We start from the raw sequence: 21,528 nt of genomic DNA, 5'->3' as shown, positions 1-21,528 counted from the left end.
GGGAAATCCACAGAAAGACGTGAGGAAAGGAGAACACACGGAACCAGACCAGGCTCCCCCAGCCCCTTACCCCCCCCCCCCCCCCCCCCCGGCACGGCGGGACCGGGCCCCGCGAGCGGAAGGGCGCCAGGCCCCGCCTCGCCGCTCGCCGGCCAGGGGGTGGTGCCGCTGGGGCACTGGGTGAGGGGTGGCGGCCCTTCGGCTCAGCTCGGCGCAGCTCGGCTCGGGGCTAGGATGGGGCGGACGCTCGTGGAGCTGTTCTACGATGTGGTGTCTCCATACTCCTGGCTGGGGTTTGAGGTGAGAGGAGGGGAGGAGACGAAGGGAGGCCGGCCGGCCGGCTGGCTTTTCCCGGCGGTTCCGACGTAGCCCCGTCCTCCGCGGCGGCTCCTCGCCGGGAGCCGGCCTGGCGCGGCCGGGGATGGGAGTCGGCTGAAGGGCAACTCGTGCCTCGCCCACCCTGCCGCAGGCAGCGGCGTTACAGAGCCAGTTTACCTAACGGAAGATCCGTGTTTTGGTTTGGTTTGTTTGGTTTTGATTTGGTTTACCCACGATATGTTTGGATTTCATTTTTCTCTCACTTGTGAGAGCACTTGTGAGAGATATCGCAGTTTCCTCCTGATGTTTTGAAAACCAGGGAATGCTTATGAAGCACATCGCAGCCTAACTGCAGCATGGCCTGTGCTGATTTGGGAATTATTGCTGAACACTTTACTTTAGTGAAAGTTTTGATGTTAAACAAGTGCCCACTCATGAGCCTGATCTCTTGCTTATTTTGCCCTTGCTTAGACTTGTGTAGTCATAATCCAGATGTGGTCTTTTCAGTTTTTCTGAGATGAGATTTCTCAGGCAGCATCCAGAAGGGGATTTTAGGACATTGCTAATAATAAAGGATTTATCTGCAGCGTTTATTTCATGCCTTAGCTTATTTTCTATTTGCATGGAGATCTACAGACCTCTCCGACTGTTAATCTGGCATTGCCTTTCTGTGTTGCAGGTACTCTGCCGGTACCAGCACATCTGGAACATTGATTTGCGCTTTCGTCCGGCTTTCCTTGGTGGCATAATGCAAGCAACTGGTAGCTAATATGTGGAGATTAACTCTGTGGGAAATTACTTTCTTCACTAGTGGGACACTCCTGTGCACAAGCTCAATGAGTGCTGAACCCACAGAGCCACCTTTAAACTCAGTTTTGGCACCATCAGCAAAGTAACTGTAGGATTGTGGAGTTCGGTAGTGACTGAGAAATCAGCTGCAAGGCATTTCATACTGTTACAACATTACCCCTAATGCTTATACTCTCTGTGGAAAATACTGTCTGCATCCAAGTTCCTCAGTTCTAAAATAGGATAATAATAATTTGATATGGAATGGTTTTCTAAAAGTTTTGTGTTGAGTTAAAACTAGAGTTAATCTGTGGAACACCTACAATTTCTTAAGATACATTAAGGATCAAAGTGTGTCATAAAATAGTACTTGTGGTCTTATTAGAAGAAATTAATCACTGAGATTTATAAATCACGAAATTAACAAGTCTCTACGTTTATTTATCCATGCGTAGTTGTTTAGTTTAAAGGTCATCAATCCAAATCAATATAAATCTCTGCCAGGACATTTGCTTCTTTATTTAAAACTGGTTCTGCTAACCTAAAGGGCTGATCTGGGCAAAACCAAAATAAATAATTTTTAAACCATAGTATTATATTTGGAAAATCTGCATATGTTTCACTAAGGCGATATGAGATTGTACTCTTTCTTAGGCATGTGTATAGATGAGGTCTAACTTATCAAGTTTTGTTTTGTCCAGTGCTTTTGTAATATAGTTGAAATCTCCTGCTTATAGTGGAACTTTTTCTGAAAGGTAACAAGCCCCCAGCAATGTTGCCAAAGCGTGCAGAATACATGCTGAAGGATATAGAAAGGATGGGAAAATATTACCAGGTGCCTGTAACAATTTCAGCAGATGACTTCCAACGTATCTTTGGTAAAAGTAAGTAAGAGACTTAACGTAGATGATATTTTTCAACTCTGGCTCAAATTTTCCGTGACAGTAAAGGTTAAGATAAATTCTCTTACCACAGCCCTTTCCTTTGTCTGGGAGCACTATGAAGTCTGTGCATTTTTTTTTAATCATGAAAGGGAACTTCTGGGGAAATATACCTGTAAATGATTTTAACATTGAAGGTACTGTGAATCAACATAAGCTTTACCATTTGGGAACTCTTACATAGACGGTCATACTGGTTTTAGGTAATACTTCTGCAGTCCATATCTGTTCCTGATCCTGTGCCTTGTTTCAGCATGTTTCTTTGTCTCCCCATGAAACCCAGGCAGTCTTGGAGCCATGCGCTTTATCACAGCCATTGATATGACGCAACCAAAATACCTGGAACCCTTATCTAGAGAGTTCTGGATGCGTTTTTGGTCGCAGGTCAGTATTTTATGAAGCCAAGATCTCGTTCCTTTCTGTCACTATTCCTGTCCCACTTCATTCAAATGTGGAATGTGAGCAAGAGAAAGGAAAAGTCTTTTCATTAAAAGTAATGGCAGGAAACATAAAGTGATAGAGGTTCAGGAATCACTACAAGAAAAGAACTAGCTTCTAATCAGCTTAATTTGCCATTTCTTATTTTCAGTATGGATAGTGAGTTCTGTGGGCTGAGTGAATCAGTAGTTCATATCAGAAAACATTCAATGTGTTCCTTGATCACGTGTCTTAAAACTTTTTCTGAGAAAATTTTTCCAGTAGTATCAACTAACATTGTTTTTATTTCTGTTTTCTTAGAAAATTTGCTTTCAAGTCCAGAACTGAGCTTTTGTTCATATGTACTGAATTACTTATTTTATTCTTTCACCAGCATGAAGATATCAGTCAGCTGGAGAGTATAGTGGCTGTAAGTGTCTCCTTTCTGTTGGTGCTTCTGCATTTCTGGTACAGATTCTTACTGATGGCTTGTATCATTAATAACCATGGAAACAGCTTAGTGTGGCCTTACTAATTACTAATTTGTCAATTGATCATTTGGAGTTCTGAAAAACTCCGTTACGAAAAAAGATTTAATTTCTCTAGCTGCTCCATTTGGATTTATTTATTTATTTATTTATTTATTTATTGTCATGCTTTGAATAATACTTGGAACCAGAATCTCCCTTTTTGTTAATTCATGTGGCAAGATACCCAGAATGGACAATGAATTATTTGTTACTACTGGTCCCTACTACTGGTTAACAGTAGTGAAAGTATAAACATAAGTTTAAACATAAATATAAACATATAAGTGAAAGTATAAACAGAGTCTCCAGAATGCATTGAGATTTTGCTACATATGAAATCTTCTGGTGAAATGCAACACTTCACTGGGAAAGTTAACTCTCAGTGGGATTGATGAAGCCAAGCTTTACTATTAAGTTCAGTGCTGTATTGCCCCCTTATATGCTTAGACATTGTACTTGCTTGATGTATTTTCTTTTGCTGGCGAGATTTTGTACAGGTTGTAATGGCATCTAGGTTTCTGTGTAAGACCTTTTTTAAGGGATCTCTCTTCTACATTCTTTTATTTTTAAATTCTTAGAATATAAAGAAAAGAAGAATTGTCCATGGCTAAGGGGTACAGTCTCTACTGCCCAACTTCCCTATCTGAAACTTGAAACTTGCAGTCCAGCTGTTTTCCCAGAGTCTAGTCCTTGTACTTTAGCTTCATCTTAGTGCATCTTTTTACCAGAATTTCAGAAAAAGTTTGCATTTTGCCTTTTCAAGAGGCAAGACTTGAAGGATATATTTAAACATACAGGGAAAAAGTCCTAAGCCTACAAATCCATCATTATTTAAATAAAGATAAAGCAAGGACATGCAGAACTTCAGAGAAACAAACTTAATACTCAGAAAGATCTGTAAGTAATTTAGCCATTCCTTGGAAGTCCATGAGTATATCCATGTTCAGCAAGGCACACAGGTAGGTATCTTCTCACTTGCTTTTGTCTGTTTTCATTCACTCTTGCAGCAAGTACTAGACCTTCCTCTCTTGTGGAACTATACCATCCAAAGCTGCAAAGGGTCCTCAGCCTTTTCATCTGAGTATTTATAGGTGAATGTGTTCTAAACAATGATTGAAAAATGTTGTTTACTTGATACAGTTCCATTGTGTGTCTGTGGTATTTTTTTACTCAGTTTTCAGTCAGTAGTAACTTCTCATAACTTGCTATAGAAGCAAAGTAGTCTTTGAATCTTGTCCCAGTCTTCCTAAATCTTCCTGCCCTAAAATGGTGAGCATCAGATACTGTGTCTCTGTGTAAAGACTGCAGTCTAAACACTTTGGTTACCCTGCTTGCACAGCATTTTGTACTACTATCAGGCTACACTTGTTTATCTCCCATTTGAGTAGCATCAAAAAGAGCTCCTGATTGTCCTGATGTGGGGGGAAGAGGAGAAGGTACAAAAAAAAAAAAAAAAAGTGGATGCTAAATGAAGAAGAAAAAAAAAGTGATTGAGACAGTTTTCTTTCAGGAATACTTTTACTTTTTTAAAAGTAAAAACAAACAAACAAAAAAAAACAACAGCATGTCATTCCAGCAGGTGTTAGAAGTTAACATTCTTTGTGAGATACTTTTTAAAAATAGATATTTGTAACTTCAGCATTACCCAATATACATTTGACTTTTACCTTTGGCACCTTTATTTCATTTCTGTTCTGTTTGTGTGGCAGTAGCACAGAGGAGACTAAAAAGATAGAGCAATAGTACTAGCAACTGTTAAAATTCTGTGAGTTACAAGTATCATTTACAGCTCCTATGTGGCCATATTTGTAGTAAAAACTGTGTCTTGGCATGCTAATATGGTAAGATTCTTGATTTTCCTTTTCAGAACAACTTATTTTTTTAACTTTCAAGTTACCTGATAAGTTATTGAAACAGATGTTAAACTCAGCATTCTCTCTATTTCTCTCTAACTCCTGAAAAAAAATAAAACAAAATTCCAGACTTAGGGCTTTAGGGGCTAGGAGTTGATAAATGATGAATAGGTTGGGAATACAGCAAGACAATGGGCAAGAATTACTTCACGGACATTTTGTAATTTTTTGTAATAGATTTTGGGTAGTAACACTGAAGATTAAATTAGTTAGTCCATAACAGGAATTAGAATGCTTCATGGTAAAGCACTCTTAATTATATTGTCTTTTCTCAGGTTGCAGGACAGGCTGGGCTATCATCAGAGTTCACCCAGAAGTTACTTGACATGATTTCATCCCCTGAAGTGAAGAATCGTCTGAAGGAGACAACAGAGGAAGCAATAAAATATGGGGTGAGATGTTTCCAGTGCCTCTTTTATCACAGCTATGCATTCCTTCCCTATTAAAAAAACTAGGAAACAAGGAACATGATCTATATAGATCATCTCTCTTAGCTTTCACATGTTCAAAAAGCAAAAGTGACTAACTCCCTGTTATTAGGATTTTTTTTGCATTGTCATCTGGGAAACTCATTCAGCCCATTCCACTTGGTTGACAAGGATGGGCAACTAAGGGACCAGTATCAAGTGATACTGTTTATCACTACTTGAAATAAATCTGTGAGTTTGTCAGGTTGCTTTTTTAGCTCACTGAAAAGGGGCACGCAGTCTGGATCCAGAGTCCCCTACTTTCTGATGGCTCCATTAGATTCATCTTTCAAAATGAAGAAGGTGAAATGAAGGGGAGGAAAAAAGTCAGCATTCTGGGGTTCTATTCCTGAAGATTGATCATGTACCTACAAAAATTTGATAACATTCTCTGTTTAATCTCCATGGTGTCAATAGGCATTTGGGATGCCTGCTGTTGTGGCACATTTTAATGGGAAACCTCATCTCTTTTTTGGCTCTGATCGTTTAGAGCTGCTAGCCAACGTTATAGGTGAGTGTACCTAATAATACAGCTAAACGAAACACACTTAATGTCTTTCAAATATTAAAAAATGTTGAGTATACTTCTTAAAATGTTGACTGGAATGTGTTTCAATACAGTTAGAGTGACCAAAGCTGTGAGTTCTCCATCCTCTCTCACTAGTTTGTTTCAAGGCTTTGCACTCCACATGCCATTCTCAAATTACTACTAAGTTCTTTAGTTTTCAGAATATTCATATTTAACTATTTGATACTGGATATTGGATCTTGGTTAAGATTAAGACTACGGCTGATACTGATTTTTTTTTTTTGTAGTTTTAACATTTTTATTTTAAGTCTGTTCCTTCTTAATAAATAACACTATCAGAGCTCCCAAATCCATATCTTATTGTTACATAATTACACAACTTTAATAGAAATTCATTGATTGACCATCCTCTTGGATGTCAATGTCCTTATTTTCATTTTCTGTATTAATAAAATATAATTTTTTAATTTTTAAACAGAACTGGGTTAAGTTGTGATAACTAATACAAAATGGAATTTGGCTACAGATCTCACATTTGGCAGCACCTGGAAAAGAGGAGAGCAGTAACCAGAAAGACTTATGTATATGATTAGGTGTGTTGCATTTGTGGAAAAATTTCAGCAGCAAACCTTCATTACTGTAAATTAAATTTGGCCATAAGCTAAACAGAAGGGAATTTTGGACACTTATTTACTTGTTCTGGATGGGTTTCTGATTGTATAAAAAAGTTCTTGATGAAAATGAGAGTGAGGAAGATTCGCTTTCCAACAGCCACTATCACAGTAACTAATCCTAATTGGAATGTTCTGCCCTGGTTTCTAGTCTCCACTCCAAACTGGGCAAGGACTTGAACAGATTCTCTTTTTGTTTCTCTGACTCCCCAGCCTTCTACCCTTTTTCTCTTCCTTACCACCAGCCCCTCAAAAAAGTAGTCCTAAAGACGCTTGATTTCACCCTCATGCAGTGTTCCAGACTTGCAGAACTTCTCATCTGTAACAGAGGAAAAGAATTCTTCTGTACAGCTGCAGTTGTAACTAGACAGCAAAGGATGTAGGAAGCAGGCTGCAGCATGCCAAACAATATAAATATCTGTATTCCATCATCAGTAGTTACCCTTCAAAAGAGGAGTAGGAAGAGTCACCCTGCTACAGAAATGTGACCAGCCAATCACTTTTCTGTATTAAATTTTAACTTTCTCTTTTGTTCTGATTTGTCTTGCAGGTGAAAAATGGCTGGGGCCAGTTCCTTCAGTTCCAAGCTCCAAGATGTGAAAAGTCTTGGGAAAATACATAAGAATGAAAGAATTACACAGATATGGTCGATCTTTGGTGATTATCTGAATGTATCCAATGAATGCATTTTATGGTGAGATGGCTTTCTCTTCCTTATCTGTTAACTCTACAGATCAGTCTTGTTTCTAGTTAAGAAGTTAGAGGTTTGCCAGTATTACCAGTCTGGTTAGTTCTTTACAAACTTGTAAAAATATGATTCTTTCAAAGATTAATGATTAACAGTAAAGATTAAACATTAAAGATTTAACTTCTTACCAATTAAACATCTTCCCTGACTATATCTTTCCCTTACTCTAAAAGTATGAGAATTAAATTATTATGGGACTGAGATCTTGATGGTTCAGAGATTTCTTGTATCTTCCTGCTTGTCCTTTAGAAACACGCACATACAACCTAAAAAATGTTGGTTATGTTCTCCTTTTATTATAAGTCTAAGATACAACAAAGACACTAGAAGTACACAACAAGGCATTCATGCTTCTCTTTACCCTGCAGCATGCCAATTGGATAGGACACCAGAGAGACCAGTGGAAGAGAGAGGGACAATTCAAGCCCAAAGCAAAATCTGGGAAATAAATCAAGTACTTCAAAAAGAACTGTTTCCCAACTTGGACAGTATTTTATACACTTTGCATTTTAGTGACAGACATTTGAGAAGAGATTGACAGCACACGCATGCATTCTTGGGCACCAGCTCCAGCCCTTGTAGGGGTTTTTAATTAATGCCAGTTTTACAGTAGGGTCCTTGGAGGACAGTGGTAAATATGATGTAAACTCACTTGGTAACTGAACTAGACTGTATTATGCTTCCTCAAAGATGACCTAATTGCTGCTTATCTAAAGGTGATCTTGGATATGGCTATAAGGGACTTCATGTTGTGTGGTCGGCAGGGGGGAAGATGTGCAAACAACAACATTAAAACCAAAACGTGTAACTTTTCACTCTCTCCTCTGATTACATTAGTTAGAAATTTTACACTGAAATAGTTTGAAGTTGGCCCTGTATTAGATGAATTGGGATAACTCTTGAATTAATTTGTGTAAGGCTTGATTTTTCTGTGATTCCTTGCTGCCTCTGATGCATCACTGAAGGAAGAAAGACTAGCAGCAGCTGGAATTCTGCTTCTGTCTCTTTCTGAACTTAAAGGTAAAGCATAGGCATGCTCAGTCACTTGAACAGCAAATCAGCAAGTCCTGCAATCAGCAAATCATAAGAAAAAGACCAGTATCCTTCATGTTTTTTTAGCTCTGTGTGTTGTGGAGTGTCATGTGTTCCCCCATCCACAATTTTTCCTTCTTACACCTCTTTTACCTGTTTAGGGAATATCCTATAAATTGAGAACTCCTTCCTCCTTTCCACCAGTGCACCCCTTAGTCTGGGCAAATCAAGCCTGGAATTTAAGGAAATCTTTGTGAGATATAAAAAGCTACATTAATTTAGGACCAATTTGTTTTTGATCATTTCACCCCTGAAATTTGCTACTCTCCAATCTGTGCTACAGAACTGATTCTGAGGTTCTGATGAAAATGGAGTGAATGAGACATTGCTTTAAGTCAGAACACTCCGGTGACTTGATTTACAGTGCTTGCTCAGAAACAGGTAAAATGCATTTTTTTTGTGGAGGTAATGAACTCTGGTGGGAAGGGAGAATGCAAGGAACATCTTGAATTAATCTCATGGTGAAAGCCAGGTTCTCATGAAACTTTATCCTTTGAAAGAGCTTAACTGAAAAAACAGCCTCTGAGGCAAAACTGTGTTGATGTGGCAGATGGATCAAATGAGATGGATTTTACAGTCTGCTATGTACTTCTCCAAATTCTCTTCAAGGCCCTCAGACCTACTTGAAATCAGTGAAATTAAATGCTCAAAGACTTAGGTACTAAAATATTTAAACACTACTGAGAAGATTAACAAAATCTGACCTGAGTTGTTTTCCTTATATGACTTATTGTCTGTGATAACCATTAGTACATGATTACATCCTTTGCATTTTTGTCAGTGAGCATGCACATTGCTGCCACTCCCTATACCTACCTCGAGCAAAATTTGCCTGTTTGGGAATGGAGGTTTGAGCAAGTTCTGCCTCTTGTTAAGGCAACATTACTCCTCTGTTACAGAGACCTGATCATGAGCACCAGCTCTTGGTACACACTCTGGTGACTACCCCAGTAAACACTGTCTGGCAACTATACCTCTCGCACAGCAGGCATTTAAGTAGTCTCAGCACTAAGTACTAGCTTCTTTACCCGGCCTCCCTTTCTGATCTGCTCTCTATATATGTTAGCCTACTGGGACACCAATGGCCTGGTAACATCCACTGTGGGAATTCAGCTGTTTATATGTATGTTCTGAATGCCACCAGGTGGCGGGGCAGCTAAAAGTTGAGCATTACCTTAAAAAACATTGAGGACCTAAACCGCTGTGTCTTCTACCAGACACAGGGGTCAGTGCTAAGCACTAGCAAGAACTGTCAGCTATTTGGAAATAGCTGGAAGAATGTTCCATGAAGTTGATATCTTTTCTGCTAAATTAGTTCTTCAGAGCTTTACATCCACATCACTAGTTCTTCAGAGCTTTACGTCCACATCACTTTCAAGGTAGCATGATGTTTAGCTGTCAAGACAGAGAGGATACCAAGCAAGGAGATGGACTTTTGAACCAAAGCAGAGACTCTGAAAGATGCAGGAAAAGCTTGACTTTGAATTCTAGGGAACAAGCCTGGAGTTGTGTTCCCCTCTGCCCTATTACAGACCTCACCAGGAGATACAGTCTCACTTCCCATGTCTGGTAAATCTGTGAAACTGGCATAGAGGAGTAGGTGCCACCAATGCTACACTAAAAGCAAGCAAGCAAAGATAGAGATAGGCACAAAGTCAGAAAATAAGCAAAAGAAAGTGGCTCAGTAAAATAATGAAACCACAGGAAGCAGAGGATAGGTGCAGAGAAAGATAGGTGGTGCTTGAGCAAAGGAAACCCAGCAATGGAAGAAACAGAACAGAATAAAACTGAACATTGATTAGAGCAGTAAGAGGTGTCTCAGTGAGAAAATGTTCACTGAGAGGGAGCAGGCAACCAAAAAAGGCAGAGCTTAAGTAGATTAAACAGGCCAGAGTCAGTTGGCCGCAGAAGAGCATTTGGGGAAGAAGTATAGGATTAACTGTATTTACTGTGAAGCTCTACAGTATTTGTTGCACTCTTTCAGTGAGGCTAGGGATGGCCAAGAGGCCTGCTTCCACCCTATGCCATTGGTTTATGGTTCTGTTCCATGTCAGTTACCTGTGCTTCTTACCCAGCCTGCACTGAAATAGTCCTCCAGCGATGACCTCACGCACAGCACAAAATGGAGGCCTGTAGAACAAGATAGTTCTTTAACCTCCTGCAAATACCTTCTTGTCATTTCTTGTCCTTTCAACCTTCAGCAAGCAAAGCCACCTAGATTAAGTCTCTCTCTTTTCTGCCATCCTTATGGATGCAGGTGCTGAGCACACCTGGAAGGCCCAGCTGATCAATATATGGCTGAGGCTGGTGCCATTGCAAGAATTTGGTTTTTTTTTGATTCTGGTGATCAAGCATTGATGACCTTGACCAGGAGGAAATCACAAAGCTGCATTCTAGCATTTTACAAGACAAGATGAAAACTAGGTTGGTGATGAAGGCATTAAGAAAAATATCAGATGAGAAAAGCTCTGCCTTACTACTCTGTAGACCTCCAAAGTCATCTAGCTGAAAGGGTAACAAGCTGCTGGTATGTAAGGAATTTAGGTAGCTGTTGTTTCACATTAGTAAATTTAGTGAAGCTTTAGGCCACAGTACGAGTTTTATGTCACCTCAACCTGATATGTAGTGGTGATTGAGCAACAGTGAGCAGCATTGTGTGGGGATTTGGGTGGAGCTGATGGGGAAGGGGGGGATGTGCTGACCAAGGAAGGCACCAGATGAGAGCCTGCCCAATTGGACTTGGCTCAAACAACTATTTGTTGTTATTATAATAATAATGGCATTGTTTATCTGTCATCCCCTGTGACATCCAAAGAAGAATATTGCGCCTTAATGCTGGAAAAACTCAAGAGTGGGGTATGTGAAGAGGTGCAAAAACAACAAAAGGAGTAAGAAAAGAAGAGGGGAGAATTGTGAGAAACAAAGCTGTGTTTTTGCAATAGAAGGTGTTTTTGCAGTGGAAAATTCCATTGACCTTGCATATTTAAAAGTGATTGTGCGGCATAGCAGTGGGGAGTATGTTAAGCAGATAAGGGGAAGGTCCCACTGTCCCAAAATAAGGAGAATAGCTAAGAAAAACAGGATGAGCAGTACAAAATCAGTAAAAACAAAAATCATGGGCCCTCTAGTCACAAGAGAAGAAGGAAAAAAAAAAAAAAGGAAAAGGAGAAATTAGCGGTTGGTCAAATAAAATTGTACATATATGGTATAGAAGTGCGTCGAGTAGGTTGTGAACTTCTAGTACTCAGTGAATGAGGAAACGGGAGAAATCAGGTGTCGGGTAGTAGGGCATATAAGGTTATGATAAACTTTTACTGTGCGTTCCTGCTTGCAGGACCGCTGCCATTGCAATCGCGAATAAAATAGCTTCACAGAAGATCCTGTCTGAAGAAAATTATTGAGATTTTTCTCACAATATACAAAGCCAGTACATGTCAGTGAATTATACATGGAATCACAGCAGAAAAGGGAAAGGATTGCCAGGATCATGTTAAGACAGCAATGACAGACTTTTCTGATAGCAGAGAGGAAAGTCATTATAGTGATGATAGAATGAAGAGCACAAAGCTAAAAATATGAGCCTTGTCTCAGTTGGATCAACAAGTTTAAAAGTTTGCAGCAATGAAATGGTATTCAGAGGGGAATAAGAGCAGTCAAATCCAAACAGAAGGACATGGTGCATATGCAAAGATTTTGTGCTATGTATGCACCTACAAGTTTCCAAATTGTCAGTAGAACTGCTAGAATCATACACTGTATGGGGAGGGAAGTCAGACCTAAAAGGATGTAGTGTGGTTAGGAGCACTTTCAGGGAAAATACCTGGATGGAAAGGCAATTGAACAGCTAAGGTTCTTTTTCAAAATTACAGATAAAGCAGCTTCCAATTTTTCTCTGTCCAGATAATTTGAACCAGTTGGGATTACTTCTCACAAACATCTCCTATCAGCCTGAAACTCTGAAACTTTGAGGGAATTTTTCATATTCTGATAGGGATGGACGTGGTTAAAAGAGTCTGAAGTACAAGGGTGGAAGGGAGTAACCTCTGCTAGGCCCCACAAGCTTGGCAACCCCTAGGGGTACATCACCACAAGTCCAGAGCCCTCTTCCCTGGCAGGAATCCCCTCCTTTTGCCAGGTTTCTGGGAAATGAGAAAGACGCAGATGGCCCTTTAAAAGCATGAGCAGTTGCCTATTAGTGTGGACAGCACGACCCACTGCAATGTACAAGCTTGCTGGAAGCAAGGAGTATCCACAAATTATTGTGCCTTAAAAGTATTAGGGAAATCCAACATGGCATAGACCCCAAGGTATAGAAGTTCATTTATAAATATATTGGGCAGGGGGGATGTTCATTGTGTTAATTTCTTACATCATCAACACTTGAAATGTTGTGAAATTACATGTTTCAGTGAAATATTTCTACTCTTTGGGAGAGGGGGGAGGGAGAGGGAGAGAGAGGGAGAGAGTTAGATAGAGATAGAGACAGAGACAGAGATAGAGATATTGAGGGAGGCTGTAAAGACAGCTTAGTAAGATCTTGGCCTTGTTTGCAAAGCACTAAATAAGAGTCAGTCCCCACCCTAAAAATATTTGTTCTCCATGAGACCTGCAAGGAATCTGTGTGCTTAAAGTCACAGCCAAGATAGTTTGTTAGAACTTGATATTTAATTCAGATTACCTGAATCACAGTCCAGTTCTTTAGCTACAAGAACAGTCTCCTTGCTTCCCCTTTTCTTGCTATTATTCCGTAACAGATGAAAATCATGGGGAAAAAAAAAAAAAGAAAAGTGCCTTTCTTTAATTACAGGAAGGGATAGACACTGTTATTTAAATCAGAACAGTAAACAAACAATATGCAAACTGTTTACAATTACTTCCTCAAGATAATGTTATCAAAAAGCACCTACCTTGGAAGCAAGGAGTATCCCACAATGACAGGATGTCGGGAGAATGGCAAAGATGGTTTATGTAGAGCGTAGCAATATATAGGAAACAAAACCATGGATCATTTATTTGTTTCTGAAATAGTAAGGACACATAAAAATAAGGTAGGTCTAGTGGTACAACTATGTATGGCAGCAGAGAACATTTGATACTTGCTTTGACAAATATTTAGCATACACAATAAACATGAACCACACACTAACTCTAAATACTCGAAGAACCTATTAATGAAGAATCTGGGAAACCTTCTGCTTGTGTGAAGGACTAAATATCTCTTACTGTGTTTTTACAGCACATATCACAATAGAAAAAAAAAATAGAAAAATCACCAGGTACCAAAGACCTGGAGACTTTGTCAATATCAATGGATCTACACCCAGTTGTATACTGTGTCACATACTGCCTCACTTCCAAGCATGAGAAGTAGAGGGTCTTGTAGCAGTGACTCTGACAGGAGGCTATTAAGCCTTTTTTATCAAGTAAGACAAAATTTGGAGGGAGCTGGGAGGAACAGAGAAGGCAGCAGATGAGAATATATATCTCATCAGTAGTTCCAATATATTTAAACAAGTCTCTGCAGGCTGGGCTATGACCTTCCATGCACTCAAAGTGAGAGCACTCGGATGAGAGCTTTTCAAAGAGTTAACAATGTTTCCTGAATCACTCTGATTCTTTCAGCTGCAGGTAAGGTCACAGAACAGTTACGAATCAGAGGTTGCCATCAGACTCGGCAACTCTTCTCAATAAACAGTGGAATTATCATGCAGATCATCTTTGGCATCAAATATGACTTCAGTCCAACACAGATGTCCATGAACAATGTCCAATCTACCCTGCAATTCCCCCTTCATTGGCAGTCTTCTCATATTCACAGAAAGACCCTTTGCAACCAGTCATCACTCCATGCATAGTTACCACCTATAGTAAAATTTGTCAAAACTATCTGTTCAACCAGACATACACTTAATTCCACATGTTGCATGTCCTGGTTTTTGTAGTCTACAGTGAACAAGAAAGCTATCTCTCAGCAACAGAAGCCTTAATAAAACAGAGTTCCCTTTAAAAACACAAGGAATTCCAGAGAAAGCAAGAGTGGTGTATGGCTTTCACAGTGTCGTTGCTTTCACAGTCGCTCACCAAGGCGATCAGCTCTGGGGCTGACACGTTCTGCAGCAGAGCAGGGGATCGCTGTGTGTAGGGGGTTCCCTACATCGAGGCTCCTTGAGATAGCTGAGGGAGGTCCCAGCACCCAGCAGCCCTCACAAGGGTGGCGGATGAGGCTTGGGCAGAGGCAGGAGCATCCCTCCTCTGTCGTACAAAGGGGGCCCCTGGGGAGTGCGAGCTGCCAGGGCTGGCTCTCAGGGCTTGGTGTGCATGCAGGGAGGGCGTTGAAGCTTGGCCAGCTCATCCCAAGAGTGATGGTATACACCTAGCAGAAGGCCGTGGCCACAGCTGATGCAGCCTCACAGACAGAGCTCCAGGGGGAACATGCTGCCATCGAGGTGTCAGGCTGCCTTGTGTGCCTTATTCTTACACCAGTACAGGACAGCAGCAGCAAGCACGGTTGTGGGAGGTGTGTCCAGGTTGAAGAACTGCTTCACCAGGTGGCAGAGCTTCAGGAGGAGGTGGGCGGGCTGAGGAGCATCAGGGAATCAGAGGAGATTGGCTGGTGGGGTAGAGCTCTGCCATCCCTGAGGCAGGCTCCTCAGCCAGCCACAGCCACTACACAAGAAACAAAGGTTCCCCTACCCCCTCGACACCAGGCAGAGGGAGGGGATCTAAGAGACAGGGGGGAGTGGAAGCAGGTTCCTGTTCAGCATAGCAGGCGAACCCACCTGCTGCATATCTCACCTTCCCAGGTGCCCCTACACAACAGGTATGAGGCTCTGGAACTGGATGGGCAAGCAAATGACAATGTGGACAAAGGCCCATCCACACTGGGGGAGTTGCCCAGGGCAAGTCAACCTATGCCCCACATCACAACAACCCCCACCAAGAAAAAAAGAAGGGTTATAGTCATAGGGGACTCCCTTCTGAAGGGAACAGAGGGTCCAATTTGCCATCCAGACATGACCCATAGGGACAGGGAATCTGCTGTCTCCCTGGGTCTCGGGTAAGAGACATTGCTCGGAAAGTCACTCGCCTGGTATGTCCCTCTGATTATTACCCTTTATTGCTTTTTCACATTGGCATTAATGAGGTAGCAAAGAGAAGTCCAGGAGCGATTAAAAGGGACTTTAGGGCTTTGGGGCTGTTGTTTGAAGGATCAGATGCACAGGTAGTGTTTTCCTCTGTCCTTCCAGTAGTGGGGATCAACACTAAAAGGAACAGGCAGACCCAGCAGATCAATACGTGGCTCTGAGGTTGGTGCCACCAATGTAATTTGGGGTTTCTTGATCGTGGGAAGGTCTACATGACACCAGGCCTACTGGCTCCTGATAGGAAGCGCCTTTCTCAGAGGGGATTTTTGCCCAAGAGTTAGCAGGGTTGATTCATAGGACTTTAAACTAGATTTGAAGGGGGAAAGGGACAAAACTGGGCTTGCCAGAGATAAGCTATGAGACTGCACGCCAAAAACTAAGGGACTGTGTGCAAAGCTGGCAAATGTGGTCCCAATTTTCAAGAAGGGCAAGAAATAAGATCCTGGCAATTACAGGCCTGTCAGTCTCACTTCAGTGCCTGGTAAAATTATGGAGATTATTCTGGGAGTTTTTGAAAAACACCTGAAGGACAATGCAGTCATTGGTAAAAGCCAATGTGGGTTCACAAGAGGAAAGTCATGTTTAACAAATTTAATTTCCTTTTATGATAAGATTACCCACCTAGTTGACCAAAGGAAGCCAGGTGATGTAATCCTTCTGGATTTCAGCAAAGCTTGTGATACTATCTCTCACAGTATCCTTCCGGACAAAATGACCAGAATACAGTTAGATAAAAACATAATAAGATGTGTGAACAATCGGCTGACAGGTCAGGCTCAAAGTGTTCTTGTAATTGGGGTGACATTGGGATGATGATCTCTCACTGGCGGGGTTCCCCAGGGTTCCATTTTAGGACCAGCCCTCTTCAATGTTTTCATAAACAACTTGGAGGTAGGACTTGAAGGTTTTTTGAGCAAGTTCATGGACAATACCAAATTGGGAGGAGCTGTTGTCTCCATCAGGGGTGGTGAGGCCTTGCAGAGAGATCTAGGAAAACTAGAGAGCTGGGCAATCACCAACAATATGAAGTTTAACAAGAGCAAGTGCTGGATTCTGCACCTGGGAAGAGGCAACCCTGGCTATACGTACAGACTGGGGGATGAGATGCTGAAAGGCAGCCCCACAGAAAGTGATCTGGGGGTTTTGGTAGACAGCAAGCTGAACATGAGCCAGCAGTGTGCCTTGGCAGCCAAGAGGAGCCTACTCCAAGAGGAGTATCCTGGGGTGTGCAGAACTAACAGATTTTTCTTTCCTGAAAAGTCACATTTAAGATAAGTAGTGTTTTCAGGGCTACTTACACATTTAAAGTACCCAAGTATTTAAAGTTAGTGAAGCCAGGAGGAACCAACTGTATCCTGGGGTGCATCAAGCATGGCATTGCTAGCCAGTCAAGGGAAGTGATTGTCCCAGGGTTAACCTGGATTGTCTACTCTGCACTGCTGCAGACCCACCTTGAATACTGTGTGTAGTTTTGGGTGCCACAGTATAAGAAAGATATAAAACTGTTACAGAATGTCCAAAGGAGGGCTACAAAAATGGTAGAGGGTCTGGAGGGGAAGATGTATGTAGAGTGGCTGAAGTCACTTGGTTTGTTTAGCCTGGAAAAGAGAAGACTAAGGAGAGACCTCTTTCCAGTCTACAGCTTCCTCATGAGGGGGAGCGGGGAGGCAGGCACTGATCTCCTCTCTCTGGTGACCAGCGACAGGACACGAGGAAACAGTTTGGAGCTGCGACAGGGGTGGTTCAGGCTGGATATCAGGAAAAGGTTCTTCACCGAGAGGGTGGTGGGGCACTGGAACAGGTTCCCCTGGGAAGTCGTCACAGCACTGAGCCTGCTGGAGTTCAAGAAGCATTTGGACAACGCTCTCAGACACGTAGTCTGATTTTCTGGGTGGTCCTCTGGGGACCCAGGAGTTGGACTCAATGATCCTCGTGGATCCTTTCCAACTAGGGATGTTCTATGATTCTATGAGGCTATACAAAGAGTAGCCTGGTCTGGCATGGTGCTCTTTATGAGACTGCAGCTGTTGGCTGACGTTGGAAACAACAATTCATCCCACAGAAAAAAACATGCAAAACATGTTCACAATGCTATGCTTGAACGTACCAGGATAACAATTCAGATGTCATACAAACTGCAATACTATGGCACATGATCATGGCACATACCAGAAATTCATTATGATCTACTCTTACTAATTTGGCAGTATCCATCAGAAATGCAAATTCATGTTAGAACTGGATAAAACCCATACTTAACCACTAAGTAAACTGACAGTTCACACCTTGCAAACTATGACAAGCTAAAAGATGCATTCTTTTCAGCTCACATACCTTCTTGCTTTCATAATGTAACAAAGAAAATGCTCTTTCACTGACACATATGAATGCCTATTTGAAGAGATGTAACTGAAATGTAACACATTTTTTTTCCAGAGGCAAAAAAGGAAAGTGTCTAGCTTTCCTGGGAGGTATGCTGCTTCTATGGTATGGCTGGAGCAAAACAGAGTGAAAACTTGTGTTTTTTTCTTTTCTACTTTGTTAGCTTTATGCCTTGTTAGCAAATCAGAGCATGTCAGGAGGGCAACCCTATGTATTGTCAACATAAGCAGCAAGAATATGTCACTAGGACCAGGGACGAAGACAAGGGCACAAGAAATATGCAGCAAATACATGTTGACTTTTCTTACTGCATATCATCTGCTTTGGCTTTATGTCTGCAGAAAGAGGATGCAAGCACTGTTCTACAATAAAGTTGTTCTGCATATTCAAGTCTTATTCTCTCTTATTTCTAGCATGACCTAATATAGTCTAGTACGACAGTACATGATCTTTCCACATTCTTTTAACTATTCTTAATTGATTTCTTAATTTCATTTTAAAACTATTTCTTTCTCCTCATTTCCTCTTTTCACAATACATATTCCACTTGATTCTTTCACAATATTGTAGCAGTTGGATCTTAACTGCCCTCCTTCCTTGCCTCTAGTCACAGTCAAGTTCTCTCCTCCTCTTTATGATCCACATTAGGAGCTGTCAATTACCATGAAAGGAGAAGTGACCCTTGTACTCCATTTAGTAGCATTACAGTGACTGGGGTGCTCTCCTTCAAAAGAGTGTATACTGCCAATTTACATCTTACATGTAGCAACATCTGATTTTTCAGCAATATAACTATTGCATGTGTAGAGATCCTACAAAGTATAGAAAGTCCTCAATCAAAAGACAAATGATACAGACCAGACTAGGTTCTGTCATCAAACAACCAGCTGCAGAAAGTTTTACCAGTGCAAATGAAATATGAGGTTTATAGCTTCTGTCATAAGCAGGTTGCAGAATAAAAAGCTGAGAAATTTTCTAGACCTTCTCTTTTTTTATTTTATTTTTTTTATTTTATTTTATTTTCAGAGAAAAAAAAAAAATATGAATATAAAAGGCTGAAATAAGAGATAAAATCCTCAAATACCACAGCCTTGGTAAATGCTTGTTACTCTTCTGCCATTCTCATGACATAAAAGGGGGCACTGGTTCACTAATTTTAAATACTTGGGTACTTTAAATGTGTAGGCTGCCCTGAAAACGCTTCTTAAACACTTTTCAGGTATCCCTGAGAGCTATCCCTGAGGAGCTACTAGCAACAGTAGAAGCTCTCCTTGCAACAGTAGAAGCTCTCCCTGTAACATGAGTCTTTCTATGAACACATTTCTACCATGACTGATACAGAAAAGTCACTGCAGGTAGAAGACAGAAATGCCAACAAAACACCATACAGTGACTACACATACAATGACTTTCACCTTGATCCAATAAGAACTGGAATAAGCTGGAAGACAGAAAGAATCTGCTGGTTCCCAAGAAACGAACATTTATTCAACCATGAACGTTCAAGCACAACAGCCGTTCTCAAAATTACACACATTTTTGAACATCCAAGCACAGGTGTAACTTTGTTGGGGTTCTACTTCCTCACAATCAAGACATCAGACTGACCAAAACTGTATCAACCACAGGTCATGGCAGCCCCATAGATACAACATAATAATGCCTTTGACACAGAGTAGTCTCAACAGAAAAAATGAAGTCATGCTTTACAAAGGTGACTAAGCAGAACCCGGAAGTCAAAACAAGTGGTAGACAAGACAGGAAAAAGTGGTTCTGTACCACTTTGTTCATAATACTTGTGCAGACTCTCAGGAATTGCTTCAGGAAAAGGTTATAGACTTAGTGATTACAGAGAGATTAATGGTGCCATGGTACCTACGTCACAAGCCCTTGGGAATACAGCAAGTTCTCTGCATACCCACCTGATAAATGAGGTTACACTAGGTACTAAGTTAATTAGTAGCAGCCTGGGCAGGAGGTAAAATAGATAGTGAGAAGAAACAGGGGAAAGGTGAACTGATACTTAGAGACTGAATGAAGAACAAAGATCAACAATGAGATACTGGAAGAAAGACTGAAAAATAAGACCTGTGGTCTTAGAAAATCTGCTGTCAAATGAAGACTGATCCCCACAGCATGCCTGAACAATACAGAACACAAATAGAGAATGCTTTTTTATAAAAAGCATCTCTACTTCACATGAAAGGGAGATAGTTTAGGATGACAGCATAAATGTCCTTGTTTACTCTCCCTGACTTGCACCCCTTGTTTTGTAACCACTGCATAGTAATTCCTATCAGGCCTTTCCCAAAAAAGTCTGGGTTCTCTAAATTTGGTATCACCACAAACTTCCTGATGTGGTCATGTGACTGATTTTTCAGTGTTATGGATAGTGACACACTGTAAGCAACATCAGTCTGAACCAGACTAAGTAGATAATCAGAATGGCAAACACAGAAATTTCACAAATCATTCAGAAACGTAAAATGTTCATACGGCATTGTATGTTTAGATTCACAAGGCAGTCTGTATCATATTGAGAGAAATGCTGAATTAATGCACTCACAGTTGCATTACAAAGTATTTTTCTTGTAAATGCATAAAAATCATTCCTGAAGATTCATCTCAGAAATCCATAAAATTCCATGAATTAAATATACAGTAGTTACTGTGGTGGTTTTACCCCGCTAGGCAGCTAAATTCCACCACAACCATTCTTCCACTCCCCCTCCTCAAAAGAAAAGGAGAAGAAATTATAATGGAAAGGAAAAGGTTTACGGGTTGAGATAATGATAATTTCATTAAAGGGAAAAGAAAGAGTGGAAAATAAAAAAAGCAAAAAAAAAAAAAAAGCAAAGGCTGAGCAGAAGCAAAGAGAAAAAAAATTTTCTCTGCTTCCCATCAACATATGATGTTCAGACGTCCTTCGAACCAGGGCCTCAACACACAAACACAAATAGCATTTTTTTGGGGAGGACAGATGTTTTCATAATGAGGGGCCCACCCCCCACCCTTTCTCCTTCCCCTAACACAGCTTTTATTGCTGTGTAACATCATATGGTACGCAATGTCCCCTTGGTCAGTTTAGGTCAGCTGCCCTGGTGATGTCCCCTCCCCACCCCTTGCCCACCACCAGCCTCCTGGCTTTGCAGGGTTTGGAGAGGGTCTTGATGCTGTGCCAGCACTGCTCAGCAATAGACAAAACACTGGTGTGGTACCAGTGCTGTTCTAGTTACAAGTGCAGAGCACAATACTATACATGTGCCACTGCAAGGAAAGTTAACTCCATCCCAGCCAGACCCAGAACAAACTGAAATAAACTGAAGTAATAAAAGCAACAACTAATGCAACAGAGATACCCACCATTTCTAGCCTTTTTTTTTTTTGTCCTGGTATTTCATAACTATGTCTATAAATACTTTTAAAAATGGTGCACCAATCAAAACCACTAAAAAAAAATCAACAAAACCTACTTCTTTTTAGCTTTCCACAAATCAAACAGAGCCTTTCCAATCACAGTTTTCCATCAAATAATGAAGATTTTTCCACCTTTATAACTTTCTCCTGACTTGGCAAAAAGGCCTAG

General features: G+C 40.9%; 1 protein-coding gene across 5 annotated transcripts; it reads left to right on the top strand.

Annotated features, from left to right (window-relative positions):
- Nucleotides 1-89: 89 nt before the first annotated feature.
- Nucleotides 90-20,790, top strand: GSTK1 (glutathione S-transferase kappa 1). 5 transcript variants are annotated; one of them, XR_014572492.1, is made up of 9 exons: nt 90-300; nt 998-1,079; nt 1,863-1,991; nt 2,332-2,432; nt 2,860-2,895; nt 5,184-5,300; nt 5,793-5,886; nt 7,126-7,269; nt 7,692-8,131. XR_014572492.1 is itself a non-coding variant. In XM_083799193.1 (8 exons), exons 1-8 carry the CDS (start codon nt 235-237, stop codon nt 7,173-7,175), a joined length of 675 nt encoding a protein of 224 aa, XP_083655319.1. In that variant the 5' UTR covers nt 90-234; the 3' UTR covers nt 7,176-7,454. The 5 variants fall into 5 exon arrangements, 2 of the variants coding, with proteins under 2 accessions (XP_083655319.1, XP_083655320.1); XR_014572490.1 differs by lacking the exons at nt 5,793-5,886; nt 7,692-8,131 and adding an exon at nt 19,162-20,790; XR_014572491.1 differs by lacking the exon at nt 5,793-5,886.
- The last annotated feature ends 738 nt before the right edge of the window (nt 20,791-21,528 follow it).

Source organism: Anser anser (assembly GCF_964211835.1).
Source record: "Anser anser genome assembly, chromosome: 1".
In the NCBI taxonomy this organism is placed as follows: Eukaryota; Metazoa; Chordata; class Aves; order Anseriformes; family Anatidae; genus Anser; species Anser anser.
This window is presented reverse-complemented; position numbering and strand designations above follow the sequence as displayed.